Consider the following 17,553-nt stretch of genomic DNA (forward strand, 5'->3'; position numbering starts at 1 on the left):
GCAGCCAGCTGCTTCATGCTGTATGAAAGTTGAGCTGGTTCTCTGACCTCAATCCTCTGCCTCATCTTTGCTTGACGCATTTACCTGTAAGGGGAAACTTAACAGAGCGTTTACCCTTGATGGACTAGATAGCGTAGGGTTATGCCAATGGGTTTTCTTGAATGATAATTTTCTTTAATCCACTGACTGGAGATCTGATTTTGTTTTTAAAAGACATGACATTTTAAAACAAAAGCTTAGGATGGCCACCTAATTTACAACACTGTATCCTACACTGCAATGCTTGTGAAGGAAACGAAATGTCTGCTCAGTCCCCACAAGAACCAGAACCCAGGAAGTTTAAAGGAAGTACCTGTTCTCTCAGCAAACAGAGAAATCCTGCTAACTGCTATGTTTGAATGGCTGACTGAGTGACTGTCATGTGACAAGCCCCTCCCCATCTGTGGTTTTAAGCTGTTGTTTTCTCTGCAGCAGAGGAGAAGCAACTGAACTCTGACAAATGCAGACCCTAAGTGGGGGGCCCCTCTCTCTCTCCATTCCAGTGTGAAAGCTTTCAAATCCTGCCTGTTGACTGACCACCCTTGCAAACTCCAGCTACAATCAGAAACCCCGGAGGAAATTATCCACATTACTGTCTCTAAGAAACCCACCGAACCAGTCATCTACCTCTTCAAACTAAAAGCCTCAGGACCACTGAATTCAGCTAGAAGCCAGCCGAATCACCAAACTTAACAAATTGTATACCATTTTATTTTTATGAACTCTAACCCAACCAATTACTCTTCCCAACTCTGTAACCTATGTGTGTGTGTGTAAACCTCCAGAGCGTGTGTGAGTGAAAGTCGGCGCACTGCTCATTATTTTATTAGTCCGGTTTAGGTACAACAAAGTTGACCTCTTTCTTGGTTAACTCAAGAAAACCTGTCTGGTTGGTTCTTATTATGATCATAGCAAGTAAGTAATCAAACTCCTACTGAATTGGCCAGTACATCCACTTTAAGAAAGAATTAAACCAGTTGTGGTCAAACAAGGAGAGGGAAAAGACCCCTCCTCACTTGACTAACAGTAGACCATAACAAACTGTTTCAGCTTATCCAGAACAGTAGAACCAGAGAGCGCATCCTGCGTCTGAAGGTCGGGGTGGTGGTGCAATTCAAAACTAATCTGCAGAAACTTCTTTTGAGTAAGCAAATGTCGATCTATGGAACAGGCTACCGAGGGAGATGGTGGAAGCATTAAATCATTCCAATACAAATTAGATAATTTTCTGGAAAAAACACTGTACTTTGGGATATAGTGCATGAGTAATTTGAGATATGACATGTCCTAAAGTGGAATATGTTTGGCAGGAACATGTTACTTTGGACCTATGGTGCCCAAAGCTTTCCACCGCTGGGGATTTTCTTCACTTGAAATCTGGGTCTGCTGTGGACTAACTGATAGAGACTAATTACTACAATTAGTCAACCACTTCATTATTGTTGTATCATGTGACTACCAGGATGGTAGAAGGAAGACTAGATCAATCTGGGTCTTTTTACATCTAGTAATTCCTATGTTCCTAGCTATAAGCCTAGGAGAGTTAAATGTGAAGATCCAGCGTACAGCATTTTATCTTATCATATTTCCTTTAAGTGGCAATTCTGTCACCTGTTTTTTAGCAGTAAACAGTCGCTTAAGTGCAGCTTGACTTGCTCTGCGTCGCTGGAAGTGGCGTCTATACCAGCGCTGAATGGTAATCGCTGCATGGTTTACATGTTGTATGAATCTATCATTTAGATGGGGAGGGATGAAGAGGAGGGAAGAGAGAAAAAAAAACATATTTAAAACAATTTTAACTTGATAATTTCCCATTTTACAAAAAAAAAGTCCTGTCTTCCTACTGGGTGTTAACCAATGGAGCACTTTACACCAACTTAATTCATGATTCTTCAACTGAAAGTCAAGAGCTTTGTCTTCAGACAACATGAATAATTTACCTGTGTATACTGTTAACGCATTATATATCAGAACACAGTATGCAGTGTAGCATTAACTAACGAATCTTAATTTTCCAGGGAATACTAAAATAAGGTAGGTAATTAAAATTATGCATTACAGAGATAAACAAATCCATCTCATAAACTCAAAGGTTGTGATGAAATACTTGTGGATAACAAGGCATTTTTTTTAAAACACAGGACGATTTTGCCTCAATTCTCACTTCTTCTCCAATGAATTTTCACAAGTTTCAGAAAGTCTTCACTTCCTCTAACATCCTCCTGCACAATAATTCCAGGATGAGACACAAAATCCTGTGCTGATCAATGAGAGTTGTAAATGACAGCACATTTAGTAACAAAATCCAGCGATTAGAGATCAAAAACAACACAAGTAGCCACGTAAAGGCCCTTGTGCACAGCCCCAATAACGTGTCCTGAAGAGATAATACAGGGGAGTAATTTTAACATTGGGCAATGATTCATCAGATTTAACAGGTGATATCACATGGGCCACGTATTCTACACCCTGGTGTATAATGGGTAACCAGTCTGATATTAGCTGCTTCATACTAAAGTTAAAATTTTACTCCCCAGGATTCCTATTTATGAAGTAGTCACAGGAAAATACCACCTGACCCATATTTATTTAGATTATTAGCGAGGAAAAAACCCTCTTTATGAGATTATCATTTAAATAACTTATACATGTTATTTCCCCTCCACGTGTCTTTCACGCTCCGCTTACTCCACTGACAAGAATGACACATTTGTTAACATCCGAATGCCAATTATTGAATGAGGAACAGTTGGAGTCTATACCTGACCTTTACAAACTGAATTGAGACACACCAAACTAATTTCTAAGCAATCCTTACAGCAGGTAATGGAAAAAGGCACAATAAGAGATTTGATCACATCGTTCACGGGGACTTTAAACCCAACTGTAACCTATTTCGCCAACCAGACACCCAACTTTAGAATTTGTTTCAAGATTTTACAGCAGTAAGCTCAAGTACAACAGTTAAGCATAAAAGCAGAAATCAAACCTAGAAAAAAAGCAAGGAAACACTAAAAACACGACTACACGTATTCTGCAAAAACACACAGTTCAGCTAGTACACGGACTACAAAAGCTGGTTTTCTGCACAATACCATAAGGAAAGCAACACATTCCTACATAAAAATCTTTGCATACCCGAAATCGGGATGAGCGATATCTGGATTATCGTTGTGGAGCAGTTGAGTAAAATCCATTTTATCGTTAAGATTTAAGTATCGGATTCTAAGGGCGGTAGAAAAACATATTTAGAGACAATTTTTGACTCAAAGTTCTTTTGATGTTTAGGTAGGATATATGGTGCCATAGCATAGGCATTTGAGGTCATCACAGCGTAACACCAAGTAATTTCTGATTCGTTCTGAAAACCTCAAAATAAATGTTTCAAACCTAACTTCAAAGCAAATATGATGATTGAAGTACAAAAAGTTTTACAAACAGGCTGAATTTAGTGGAGACAGCAGAGGTGCCAATGCTGGGCCAAAAAGGCAAGGGGAGTACTGCCTTGGTACTTTGAAGTCCCCCACTGACCACCCCCCTACCCCTGGCACAATGTAATGGCACTTGGGCACTTAATTGTCCGGCATTGTGGTCCCTAACCCTTTAAGGACAGAAATTCTATCTCCAAAAGCTGCCAACCAATAGAGGGCCGGCAGCTCCATAATATTGGCAGCGCCATCAGAGACAGTGGCCACTGCCGGTACTACACCAGGCCTGGGACCAGGCCCATCGCTGGAACCCCAGACCCAAGGTGAGTGTGGTGGGGTCGCCAGGGCCAGTCAGGTGGGCCCTGGAGAAGGGATGGGTGGGCACTGAGGGGATGGGGGGGGCGGGGGTTAGCAGAAGGACAATCTATGCTGCCAGGGGCCAATGAAATTCCACCCAATATGTGCAAAAAATGTAGAGATTCAATAGAATGAAAAAATAACTATTGTAGTTTATGCTTGACAGAAAATGTAATTAGAAAAGTTGAGCTAAACTGAAAATCCATATCTAAAACAATCCAAAAAAATACCAGATGATCCTAGGTCTCCATGGAAGTTCAGCTCTGGACTACATTAACCATTTCCCAAGAGGGAAAGTTTTAAAGAAAAGAAATCTATTTCTGGGATACTTTGCTGTAACACTATTTAGTTTAGTTTTAGTTTAGAGATACAGCACTGAAACAGGCCCTTCGGCCCACTGAGTCTGTGCCGACCATCAACCACCCATTTATACTAATCCTACACTAATTCCATATTCCTACCACATCCCCACCTGTCCCTATATTTCCCTACCACCTACCTATACTAGGGGCAATTTATAATGGCCAATTAGCCTATCAATCTGCAAGTCTTTGGCATGTGGGAGGAAACCGGAGCACCCGGAGAAAACCCATGCAGACACAGGGAGAACTTGCAAACTCCACACAGGCAGTACCCAGAATTGAACCCGGGTCGCTGGAGCTGTGAGGCTGCGGTGCTAACCACTGCGCCACCCCAAGTCTCCTGCGGAATCGATGGTCGAGTCTCAGTTGTTATGCCCTGATCCTGGATACACAGATCGTGCTGAAAGCCAAATGAGGCAGGTAGATGAATTGCATTTCGTGCCAGGTGCTTGGCAGCCAGTTCTTGCAAACCCGCAGTCTCAAAATCATTCTAACCATCCCAGTAACCATGCTGCCATCGTGGTCTGTCCAGGTGTTGAGATTAATGCCACAAGATTCCAGCGTGTCTCTAAAGCATTTAATCTGCCCACTTCTGCTGCGATATCCGGGCTGCTTAGAAGATGGCTTTGGAAATTCAATAATTAGACATACAAACGACATGTGTAGACCAACACAACAGGACCTTTTTGTTCAAGACTGTGCTATACTTTTCTTACAGATTTGAAGATTTGCCCTCATCCACCCCGTCTCTTGCATTAAGTTGTATGGGATTTTAATTGGATGCATCAAAGTAAAACCTTCTTTCACTGAAGTAATTTTATGGCTCCATTTATCTGCTCCTGACAGCCCTGCCCTCTGAGGCTTACATCACTGATGCACACAGTGAGTTGGATTTTAAGAGCCTGCCGTCGCTCCCAGCGGCATGCTCATAAAATGGCGGCCTGCGCAAAGAGCCACAGCGATCTCCTGTGCAGCGGCTCATTTAAATAGCCGGGCTGGCCCACCTCCCCCCACCCCCCGAAATCATGTGGAGGAGGCGGGCTGTCCGTCACCAGCAATGGCATCAGCTGCCTGTGCGCAGGTGCTGGCGTGATTTTTAAAAGGCAGCCAGCCCTGCCGGAAAATTTGAATTTTTAAAGTGAACCCCCCACCCCAACCCCAAAATTTACAAAATAATTCTAATGCACCTTTCCAATCCTCCCAATAACAATTATAGTCAGTTTTTGTCCTTTCCCCCCAAACCTTTACCTTTGAATTCTGACCTTTCCCCGCTCTAGACTGCACAAAGTTGAAAGTGCATCCCTGCCCACCACCTCCTACACGGATAATGCTTATTTGATCCCGTTTCGCATCCACCCCCTCTGCAGTAAAAATATGAGCTCCTCCCATCTCCCCACCAGTGTCACGCCCGCTTTCCCCATATGGGGAATTGAAGGCACGGGAATGCCAGCCGCTGCGCCGAAGATCACAGTGGGTCCGAAAGATTCAATTAAGTTGACTTAAATTTATTAATCTCACTAACTTAAATATTTAAATCCAGATCCTGTCGCCCAGCAGCGGGGGAGCTGCCACAGAGCCTCGTCACCGCCAGGGGTTCAGGCCGGGCCCTCCCAGTTACGGTTTCCATGGCAGGAGTCGGCATCGTGTCCGTAATAAAAATTTTGAGGTCCGTGACTGGTAATGTCAGAAATGAGAAACTTCCCATTGACTTCTTTCCAGACAATTCAGACTTCAAAAAAATTCACAGCCTCATTTTCAGGTTCACAGCTGACAGGCTCTTAAAGCGGGAAAAGCGGTTTCTGAACTCAGGACAAGTTTGGGGTTTACCAGTGGGTTCCGATTATTTTTTTTAAAAGCCCACCTAAAATCATGAATCTGTCCTGAGTTTGGAAGCCGCTGTTCCCACTCCCAGCCCGTCAGCTGTGAAACTGAGGCTGTGAATGTTTAAAAAAAACTGACTAATCACAAAGCAGCTGGGGAGGACGGGAGAGGGAGAGAGAGAGCAGGGAGGGAGAGGGAGAGAGAGCAGGGAGGGAGAGGGAGAGAGAGCAGGGTGGGAGAGGGAGAGGGAGACTGAGCGGAGAGGGAGAGGGAGACTGAGTGGGGAGGGAGAGGGAAACAGAATGGGGAGGGGAAAAGAGAGGGAGACTGGGGAGGGCAGTGGGAGGCCAAGGGGTGGGGGGTGGAAGAGCCAGGCCAGGCAGATGGAGGCCAAGGTGGGAGAGGGAGGTCGCGGGGAGAGAGAAGGGACAGAGATGGACACAGAGACGGGGGTGAGAGATTAAAAAAAAATCAAGGTCACACTTGACAGATGGACAACTATCCGTAATCCTCGCCACATCAAGTGTGTGGGCTGACACTGACTACTTGTGCAAGTGAAAACTATGCCAGGTGCTCACTAAATAGAGAGAAATGTGTTTTAAATCTGACTGTCTTTTCACGGCTTTAAGTTATCTACACAGTTTATATACAGATTAATTGCCCCCATGTCCGTGGCTAAGTCAATAATTTTGTCAAATGTCTGTGGTGCAACATGTTGATGCTCTCCCTGCTGTGTGGTGGGCCTCTGCCGCAACTATATTCCGGTCCCCCCGCCACGGAGCCAGACATCGTGGGCTTGGTAAAATCCAGCCCAGAATGTGAAAACTGCCACAGCAAATCTGGTATAAATGATGTGGTGACTCCCCGCATTGTCACATTCTCCAGTATTACCCACCAGTGAGAGAGCAATACCTTGCTCTTTCCCACATCAATGGGCGTGCCAAATTCAACTAACCCAGTAGCATTAAGAGCAATAATGTCAAGTGCTCAGACTCTGCCTCATTTTGACATTTCCATGAGCTGACTGGAATTCGGAGAGTAAGAGAACAGCAGCTTTCCACTGGGCAATATTGCATGAATGTGCCACACCAATTATATGGGGAAAATTGGGCCAGTTTTGAGAATGCAACTGGGCCAGATATAGCAACCATGGAGAGCAGGAAGACTGACTAGATAATTAAGAGAGCACAACCAGGTCAGGAACATAAAGCTGCAGTCTTGATGTATGGGTGTTTGAAGCCAGTCCCTTCAATTCTGGAAATGGAGGCTCCATTGTCGTTTTTTTTAAGGCCAATGATTTTTTTTTTTTAAAAAGAACTTTTAAGACTTCATTCCACTTCATGGAATAATTTATTTACATGCTAATTGCATGCCACATTGAAATCAAAACTGAACATTTTAGCTCAAGGAGGAATTACTTCCATTCACACCGTGTAATCTGGCATATCAGTCTGTACTGCATCCTTCCTAGTAACACACAAAACCAACTATTGAACTATAAAATAAAAAGCAACCGAGTTACAAAATATAATGATTAATACAATGTCAGATATTTCTATTGAACTTTTCCAAATTAAATGGTTCAAGCTGTGCATTAAAAACAGCCACAGAAAAATATATTATGAAACAAAAAGCAATCTCATTTTGGCTTAATTATTTTCAGCAGGATACCATCTGAAATATGCGATATGCTTCAGACTCTAAGTAAATACTCATTTTAGAAGGATGGTTTAGAAGGATGGTGATGAAAACAAATAATTGATTGAGGTGCCAAGACTCAATTCTCCAAGAGCGAGATACTATTAAACAAATGTTTGGGTAATACAACACTGCACCAATTACCAGAATGCTGTACCAACCAACTGGATACATTGAACCATTTAAACATGTTGCAGCTTCCTTGTTCAATATCTTCCCCAATATCAGACATTATTTGAAATTACCCACATCTTTTATGGATTAAAATTTTCATTCAAGCATTTCCCATAAAATTGACAAAAAAGTCCAAAAATGCTTTTCGGCATAATATGCTGGAATGCTCACAGTTCTCTGAGGAGCAAGTCTACTCAGATCTATGCACAGTACTGCACCACGTCCACAGAAAAGATGAATTAAAGCTACATCAATTAGCTGAAATGGTACTAAATATAAAATGCATTTAACAGTGTCTAAAGCAACACTATAAACTACATTTTTCTCATTGAGAGCAGGTTCAGACTTATTACCAAGCTCTTTTGGATTTGCAGCAGTGATCAGTTTCAGAGCTGCTCAGTTCATGCATTCATCACCAATTTCTGCTCCTCACCCCCTAAGTTTGGCTCTGTGATCATCAGGAACTCATGGGTGGAATGCAGAGATCTGTAGTCTGTTGCAAAACCATTAAGTGCCTTAAACCTGATAGTATGAAGGACACAAGTTCCCATGTCCCCACCCCCACAAATTTTGGGTTCAGTTTCAAGTGAATCAAGCAACAAGTATGATACTAACAAAGAGTTTACTTAAAAGCACAGTGAAATATAACAACAACTTGCAATCATATAGTCCCCTTTAACGCAGTAAAGTATCTCAAGCCACTTCACAAGAGCGTTAACAGACAAAATGTGACACCAAGCCACATGAAAAGATATGCTTGGTTAAAGAGGTAGGTTTTAAGGAGCAACTTAAAAGGAGGAAAGGCAGAGAGGTGGAGAGGTTAAGGGAGAGAATTCCAGAGCTTAAGGCAGCTGAAAGGATGGCCACCAATGGTGCAGTGATGAAAATCAGGGATTGGCAAGAGGCCAGAATTGGATCCTGCCATCCAACTTTTTCCCCATTAGCCACATAGTTTCAATATCTGTTCTCATGAATTTGCATATGTCTCAAGTAGTCAATACTAACAGATCTTGGTGTTCTGAATTTAGTTAATAAATCCGATCAGTCCCGCAGGCTAACAAAATTCAAACAAACCACAAATTAGAAAGGGAAGCACAAAGAGTTTGAGGGCCAGATTCCCAGGTCTCCAGGGCAAAGATTCGTTACCCCTGCTGTAATGTAGCTAGGAATTACAATGTAGATTCTGAGCTAGATTTAAGTATCATAGGTTATCACTGCTTCTTAACCACAATGAGCAAAAGATTAAAACTGACCTTTCTGCTTCCTCCTCAGTCACTTCTTTCTTCTTCTTCAACATGCTTGTGTTGTTTCTTGTCACATTATTACTGGCTAGATTTTTTTGTGATTTCTTAAAGGAGTTCTGGTCCAAGCTATTCTCATCGTTAGTTGGCACCTTAATCATGTTGCTGCCAAAAAAAATACAAACACGCAGACAAATCTTAGAATCTATGCATACAAAACAGATAACTAATTCAAATTTTAATACAATTTCGACTTCTGGTGCAATTTTTTTCTTCATGGGAAAGCATTAAGTGTAATTAATGCTATGGTACTATTCCACAGGCACTGGCAACTCTCCAATACTTCATTCAAATGGCTATTCTTGAGCTTGAACAATGAGTTTTAACACAATTCTTTACCATAAATGGCAGAACAATCATGGAGCAACTTAATGCACTGATGCCATGATGTCAATGCTCAATACACTCTTGGATGGCAAGGGCTTTGTTTACATGTGAACAGGCATACTGGAGGGAGAGAGGCACAGTGAAAGCTGATCCACTGGCAGAGTTCACTGAGTCAGCACTGGGAAGGGTGAGTTAGATGAGAAGGAGATTGGCAAGATTAGCCCCTAGTGGGCACACTGGGCAGGAAGGTTAGCAAGAGAGTAGGATGGTTCAGTTGGCGCTGCTGCTGATAAGGAGGCAGCAGTGAGAGCTTAAACAGGCCCTTTGGAAGATGCCAACAGAGGCACAGGGGAAGGCTGTAGGCTTATCTAAGGGGGAGTCATGCCGGAGATGGCAGCAGAAGGGTAGGAAGGTCAAGGTATGCTGAAGGGTTGTCACAGGGATTTGGGAGGGCAAGATACCCGAAAGAAGAGAAATGAAATGAGGCATGATGACAGGAGAGAAGAGTCCAGGAGGGGTAAAGAGAAAGGAAATTTTAAAAAAGGAAAAAAAACGTAGGTGCATGCAAATTGACACAGGGAAGATTCAATTTCGTAGGCCTGACTATATGGCAATAATTAACTTATATAGTCCTTATGAAGTGGTCTACTCAAAAAAGCAGTTCAATTTGCTTTTGAACAAAGCTCAAAACTGAACGCACACCAACCTCCTCTCAGGGCATAAAAACAAGAAATGCTGGAAATACTCAGCAGGTTTGGCAGCATCTGTGGAGACAGAAGCAGAGTTAACGTTTCAGGTCAGTGACCCTTCTTCAGATGCCTCTATTTAGTTTATGTTTAGAGATACAGCACTGAAACAGGCCCTTCGGCCCACCGAGTCTGTGCCGACCATCAACCACCCATTTATACTAATCCTACACTAATTCCATATTCCTACCACATCCCCACCTGTCCCTATATTTCCCTACCACCTACCTATACTAGGGGCAATTGCTAATGGCCAATTTACCTATCAACCTGCAAGTCTTTGGCATGTGGGTGGAAACCGGAGCACCCGGAGGAAACCCACGCAGACACAGGGAGAACTTGCAAACTCCACACAGGCAGTACCCAGAATTGAACCCGGGTCGCTGGAGCTGTGAGGCTGCGGTGCTAACCACTGAGCCACTGTGCCGCCCCACTGTGCATCTGCAGTATCTTGCTTTTATTACTCCCATCAGGGCAACTTTGTTTGATAATAAACACAGCCTCATTAGCATCAATCTATCCCAAGGAAAAATAAACTGTAATTTTAAAAATGGTGCTTTTCTGATGTATGACAGTTAGTATTACATAGCTCAATAATCACCAACCTAATCAGAAGAAGCAAGTCAATGTGCTTGTAAGTTAATAGTGCAAAAGAATGAATGTCAATTGTGCTTTAGGAAACCTACAGGAAGATTACTGCTCAGAAAGTAACCATTATAGAACCTGCTGTTTACGACGAAAAATATAATTGAGCCCTAAATGTTTATTCACACTCAAGAAGTTTCAAATTACCAGACATGTTCATGGGATCATGTGAGGCATGGCCGGTTCCATAACTGCTGATGGTTTTTTGTCAACAGTTGACCAGCTCTATTTTTTATTGAGCTGATCTCTGCAAAATTTCCCTTCCTTTCAAATACTTATGCCAAGGCATGGCATTTTCTGGAATCAGCAATTGCATACAGGTGGCAGATGTACAAGCTGCCCAGCTTATACTGATGGGCAACTCCATTAAAATTGCATGGTACTGTTCATGCAAAATCCATACAAGCCTACTCAACAGTGAACATGCATGATCATGAATTCACTTCTGCAACTCAACCTACTAAAGAATGGGAACCAATACTGGGGTATGGTACTGAGGTCACAAATCCTCACCAGTACCATGCCCAAGTGACAATTTTTCATGTGCAAGACAACACAATGAGCATGGATGGCATCACAGTAGAGTGCAATCCTGATACCTTTTCCAGCAGCAGTCAGCAGAACCCCTGCCCCACGGACAAGAGGCATCGAGACCAGGACTCCAAGTTTAAATTTTCCACCCACTGACATATGAATAGGCAGAGAAAAACATTGTCTTGAGTTTGGACAAGCTCAAGGGAGGACAAGTGGGTGGTCGAAAACAACAAATAAAAAAAGGAGCAGGAGAAAGATGATTATTTGGATCACGAGAGAAAGAATAGAAGTAACAGAAATTTGCATAATATACAATAACTTGCATGTATATAGCCACTTTAACATGGTAAAATGTTTCAAGGCACTTCACAAGAGCAATTATCAAATAATATTTGACATAAAGCCATATAAGCAGACATTAGGGTAGGTGATCAAAATCTTGATAAAACAGGGATATTTTAAAGAGCGTCTTAAAGGAGGGGAGGGAGATAGAAAGGTTTTGGGAGGGAGTTCCAGAGATTAAGGCATATGCAGCTGAAGAAAATCGGGGATGCACAAGAGGCCAGAATTGGTGAAGTGCAGAGGTCTTGGAGAGCTATAGGAGGTTCCAGAGATCTCCTCTGTACCCTCTCTAGTGCAATTACATCCTTTCTGTAATGAGGTGACCAGAACTGCACACAGTACTCAAGCTGTGGCCTAACCAATGAGTTATACAGTTCCAGCATAACCTCCCTGCTCTTATATTCTACACCTCGGCTAATAAAGGAAAGGATTCCATATGCCTTCTTAACCACCGTATTGACCTGTCCTGTTAGCTTCAGCGATCTGTGGCCATTCACTCTAAGATCCCTCACTTCCTCTACACCTCTCAGTACTTTCCCATTCATAGTGTATTCCTTTGCCTTGTTTGACCTCCCCAAATGCATCACTTCACACTTCTCCAGGTTGAATTCCATTTGCCACTTTTTTGCCCATCTGACGAGTCCATCAATATCTTCCTGCAACCTACAGTTATCCTCCTCGCTATCTACCACACGGCCAACCTTTGCGTCATCTGCAAACTTCTTGATCATGCCCCCTACATTTACGTCCAAATCGTTAATATATACCACAAAAAGCAGGGAACCCAGAACGAAGCCCTGCGGAACGCCACTGGAAACAGCCTTCCAGTCGCAAAAACACTCGTCAACAATTATCCTTTGTTTCCTGCCACTGAGCTAATTTTGTATACCTTGCTGCATTTCCCTGGATCCAATGGGATTTTATTTATTTTTTTTTTAAACGAGTCTGCGATGTGGGACCTTAACAAAAGCCTTGCTAAAATCCATGTAGACCACACCAACTGCACTACCCTGATCTATCTTCCTTGTTACTACTTTAAAAAATTCGATCAAGTTGGTCAAACAAGATCTTCCCTTAACAAATCCATGCCGACTATCCTTGATTAACCTGTGCCTTTCTAAGTGACAGTTTATCCTGTCTCTCAGAATAGATTCCAATAACCTGCCCACTACTGAGGTTAGACTGTAATTATTCAGTTTATCCTTTGCTCCTTTTTTAAACAGAGGTACAACGTTAGCAGTTCTCCAATCCTCCGGCACCACACCTGTATCCAGTGAGGACTAGAAAATGATGGTCAGACCTTCTGCTATTTCCTCTCTTGCTTTTTCTAAACAGCCTAGGGTACATTTCATCTGGCCCTGGTGATTTATCAACTTTCAAGGATGCTAATCCCATTAATACTTTCTCTCTCACTATGTTTATCACATCCAATACTTCACACTCCTCCTCCTTAACCACAATACCTGCTTCGTCCCCCGCTTTTGTGAAGGCAGACGCAAAGTATTCATGAAGAACCATGCCAACATCCTCCGCCCCTACACATAGGTTACCTTTTTGGTCTTTTATGGGCCCTACTCTCTTCTTGGTTATCCTCTTACTCTTAATGTATTGATAAAACATCTTTGGGTTCACTTTAATTTTGCTGGCCGATATTCTTTCATGCCCTCTCTTTGCTTTCCTAATTTCCTTTTTGATTTCACCCCTCCATTTTCTATACTCTTCTCAGCTTTCTGTGGTATTGAGTTCTTGGTGTTAGACATCAGCTTTCCTTCTCGGTTTTCTCTTACCCTATTGGCTCCTTGACATCCATGGGGCTTTAGATTTGGCCGTCTCACCCTTTTCTTTGTGGGAACATGTTTACTCTGAACCCCCTGAATCTCCCCTTTGAATGTCTCCCACTGTTCGGACACTGATTTACCTTCAAGTAGCTGTTTCCAGTCCACTTTCACTAAATCACTCCTCAGTTTAGTAAAATTGGCCTTGCCCCAATTGAGAACTCTAATTCCTGTTCGATCTCTGTCCTTTTCCATAATTATGTTAAAACTGACTGAATTATGATCACTACTACCAAAATGCTCTCCCACTGCCACCCCTTCCACCTGCCCATCTTCATTTTCTAAAACGAAGCGTTAAATGAATATTTTTCGTCAGTATTTACAGTAGAAAAAGAAAATGTTGCCGAGGAGATTACTGAGATACAGCCTACTAGGCTAGATGGGATTGAGATTCACAAGGAGGAGGTGTTAGCAATTTTGGAAAGAGTGAAAATAGATAAGTCCCCTGGGCCAGATGGGATTTATCCTAGGATTCTCTGGGAAGCCAGGGAGGAGATTGCAGAGCCGTTGTTGTTGATCTTTAAGTCGTCATTGTCGACAGGAGTAGTGCCGGAGGACTGGAGGATAGCAAATGTTGTCCCCTTGTTCAAGAAGGGGAGTAGAGACAGCCCTGGTAATTATAGACCTGTGAGCCTTACTTCGGTTGTGGGTAAAATGTTGGAAAAGGTTATAAGAGACAGGATTTATAATCATCTTGAAAAGAATAAGTTCATTTGCGATAGTCAGCACGGTTTTGTGAAAGGTAGGTCGTGCCTCACAAACCTTATTGAGTTTTTCGAGAAGGTGACCAAACAGGTGGATGAGGGTAAAGCCGTGGATGTGGTGTATATGGATTTCAGTAAGGCGTTTGATAAGGTTCCCCACGGTAGGCTATTGCAGAAAATACGCAAGTATGGGGTTGAAGGTGATTTAGAGCTTTGGATCAGAAATTGGCTAGCTGAAAGAAGACAGAGGGTGGTGGTTGATGGCAAATGTTCATCCTGGAGTTTAGTTACTAGTGGTGTACCGCAAGGTTCTGTTTTGGGGCCACTGCTGTTTGTCATTTTTATAAACGACCTGGATGAGGGTGTAGAAGGGTGGGTTAGTAAATTTGCGGATGACACGAAGGTCGGTGGAGTTGTGGATAGTGTCGAAGGGTGTTGTAGGGTACAGAGGGACATAGATAGGCTGCAGAGCTGGGCTGAGAGATGGCAAATGGAGTTTAATGCGGAGAAGTGTGAGGTGATTCACTTTGGAAGGAGTAACAGCAATGCAGAGTACTGGGCTAATGGGAAGATTCTTGGTAGTGTAGATGAGCAGAGAGATCTTGGTATCCAGGTACATAAATCCCTGAAAGTTGCTACCCAGGTTAATAGGGCTGTTAAGAAGGCATATGGTGTGTTAGCCTTTATTAGTAGGGGGATCGAGTTTCGGAGCCACGGGGTCATGATGCAGCTGTACAAAACTCTGGTGAGGCCGCACCTGGAGTATTGCGTGCAGTTCTGGTCACCGCATTATAGGAAGGATGTCGAAGCTTTGGAAAGGGTGCAGAGGAGATTTACTAGGATGTTGCCTGGTATGGAAGGAAGGTCTTACGAGGAAAGGCTGAGGGACTTGGGGTTGTTTTCGTTAGAGAGAAGGAGGAGGAGAGGTGACTTAATAGAGACATACAAGATAATCAGAGGGTTAGATAGGGTGGATAGTGAGTGTCTTTTTCCTCGGATGAGGATGGCAAACACGAGGAGACATAGCTTTAAGTTGAGGGGTGAAAGATATAGGACAGATGTCAGAGGTAGTTTCTTTACGCAGAGAGTAGTAGGGGCGTGGAACGCCCTGCCTGCAACAGTAGTAGACTCGCCAACTTTAAGGGCATTTAAGTGGTCATTGGATAGACATATGGATGTAAATGGAATAGTGTAGGTCAGATGATCGGCGCAACATCGAGGGCCGAAGGGCCTGTACTGCGCTGTAATATTCTAATTCTAATTCTAAAAAAAAAACTGTTCCTATCTTGTTGAACTTGCTACATACTGGACAAAAAAGTACTCCTGAATGCACCCTCAATTCCTTTCACAATAAAACTATCCCAGTTAATATTGGGATAATTAAAATCCCCTACTATTGCTGCCCTATTGTTCTTGCACTTCTCAGAGATTTGTCTACATATCTGCTCTTCTATCTCCCTCTGACTGTTTGAGGGTCTACAGTACACTCCGAGCAGTGTGACTGCCCTTTTTTTGTTCCTTAGCTCAATCCATATGGCCTCATTTGATGAGCCTTCCAACATATCATCCAAAACTGTACACAGTACACCAGATGTGGTCTAACCAAGGCCCTGTACAGCTGTAGCAAAAATTCCCTGCTTTTATATTCTATTTCACTTACAATAAATGACAACATTCTGCACTGTAACAATTCTGTGATTTCATTTGCCTTCCTAATCATTTGCTGTACCTGCATACTAACGTTTTGTGACAGGACACCCAGATCCCTCTGTCCTGCAGGGTTCTGCAATCTCTCTCCTTTTAAATAATATTCTGCTTTTCCATTCTTCCTACCAAAGTGGAGAAGTTCACATTTTCCCACATTATACTCCACCTGCCAAATTTTTGCCCACTCACTTATGATTTTTTAGTCATTCTTTGCTGGTTTTTAAAATTTGTCCAATCTTCTGACTTACCACTAATCTTCGCAGAATTGTACATTTTTTCTTTCAATTTGATACTATCTTTAACTTTCTTAGTTAGCCACAGATGGTGCATCCTTCTCCTAGAGTCTTTCTTTCTCACTGGAATAAACTTTTGCTGAGAGATAAGTAATATCTCCTTAAATGTCTGCCACTTTTTCTCTACTGTTCTACCTTTTCAATCTAATTTCCCTGTTTACTTTGGCCAACTCTGTCTTCATACTCTTGTAATTGCCTTTATTTAAAGTTTAAAGCATTAGTCTTAGACACACACTTCTCACCCTCAAACTGAATGTGAAACTCTATCATGCTATGATCACTGCTACCTCGAGGCTCCTTTACTATGAGGTCATTAATTAATCCTGTCTCACTGCACATTACCAAAATAGCCTGTTCCCTGGTTGGCACGACAACGTACTGCTCTAAAAAACTGTCTCAAATCCACTCGACAAACTCATCTACCAGGCTACCTTTGCCAATCTGATTTGTCTAATCTATATATAGATTAAAATCACCCATTATTGCAGTACCTTTCTTACAAGCCCCCATTATTTCTTCCCGTATACTCAGTCCTACAGTGTAGCTTCTGTTAGGGGGCCTATAAACTACTCCCACAAGTGACTGCTTTCCTTCGCTATTTATCTCGATGATTGTAAACATTAACATTTCATAAATAAGTGAATAGAGTGGGATTTTAAATTGATCTTTGAATAGTTTCTACTGTTAACGAGAATCTTGAACTTACTTGAGGGATGTTGCTTTCTGGTTGGAGCTTTTCGGAGTCAAAGGTTTATCAACAGTTGAGTAGTTGTTGTGCAGCATTGTGGTGACAGAATTCCCAACAGTTCCCTTGTTGCTCCTATAAGAAAAGCAAGACAGAAGTTATTCATCCCACAAAAGAAAATATAACCTGCAATGAAGCCACATTATTAGGATAAAAACTGGCAAATGCTATCCAGACTACATCCACACTTCCTTGACTCAGTTAAGCAAATTCTATGAGCTCTCAGCATTTTTCGTTAAGGGAGAGGACACGTGTCCAACTCGAGAGATTCAATTGTGGAGAAAAGAACTCAACATCAGTCACCTTCCCTTCCCTGAATCAAGTTTCATCTCAAATCAACAACAAAGTGGCATTAGCACTGGTGAAAACTTTGTGGCCCGGACCTATTGCACACCCAACAGAACGAAGCATGTGTGACGGAGTGTAGGCTATGATTGGAAGGGAAGAAAAAAAAACATAGGAGGGGAAAAGAATTTCAAAAGTAAACGTACACTC

The 17,553-nt window shown here is 42.4% G+C and overlaps 1 protein-coding gene across 1 annotated transcript in view; it reads right to left on the minus strand.

Annotated features, from left to right (window-relative positions):
* cep131 (centrosomal protein 131) overlaps positions 1 to 17,553 on the minus strand; it is a 149,118-nt gene that overhangs the window by 96,258 nt on the left and 35,307 nt on the right. Inside the window, 4 exon segments of the mRNA XM_068058421.1 lie at positions 1,651 to 1,768; positions 3,178 to 3,264; positions 9,133 to 9,285; positions 17,020 to 17,133. Of these exon segments, the coding sequence (XP_067914522.1) occupies positions 1,651 to 1,768; positions 3,178 to 3,264; positions 9,133 to 9,285; positions 17,020 to 17,133 (472 nt within the window).

Source organism: Heterodontus francisci, chromosome 26 (assembly GCF_036365525.1).
Source record: "Heterodontus francisci isolate sHetFra1 chromosome 26, sHetFra1.hap1, whole genome shotgun sequence".
Classification (NCBI taxonomy): domain Eukaryota; kingdom Metazoa; phylum Chordata; class Chondrichthyes; order Heterodontiformes; family Heterodontidae; genus Heterodontus; species Heterodontus francisci.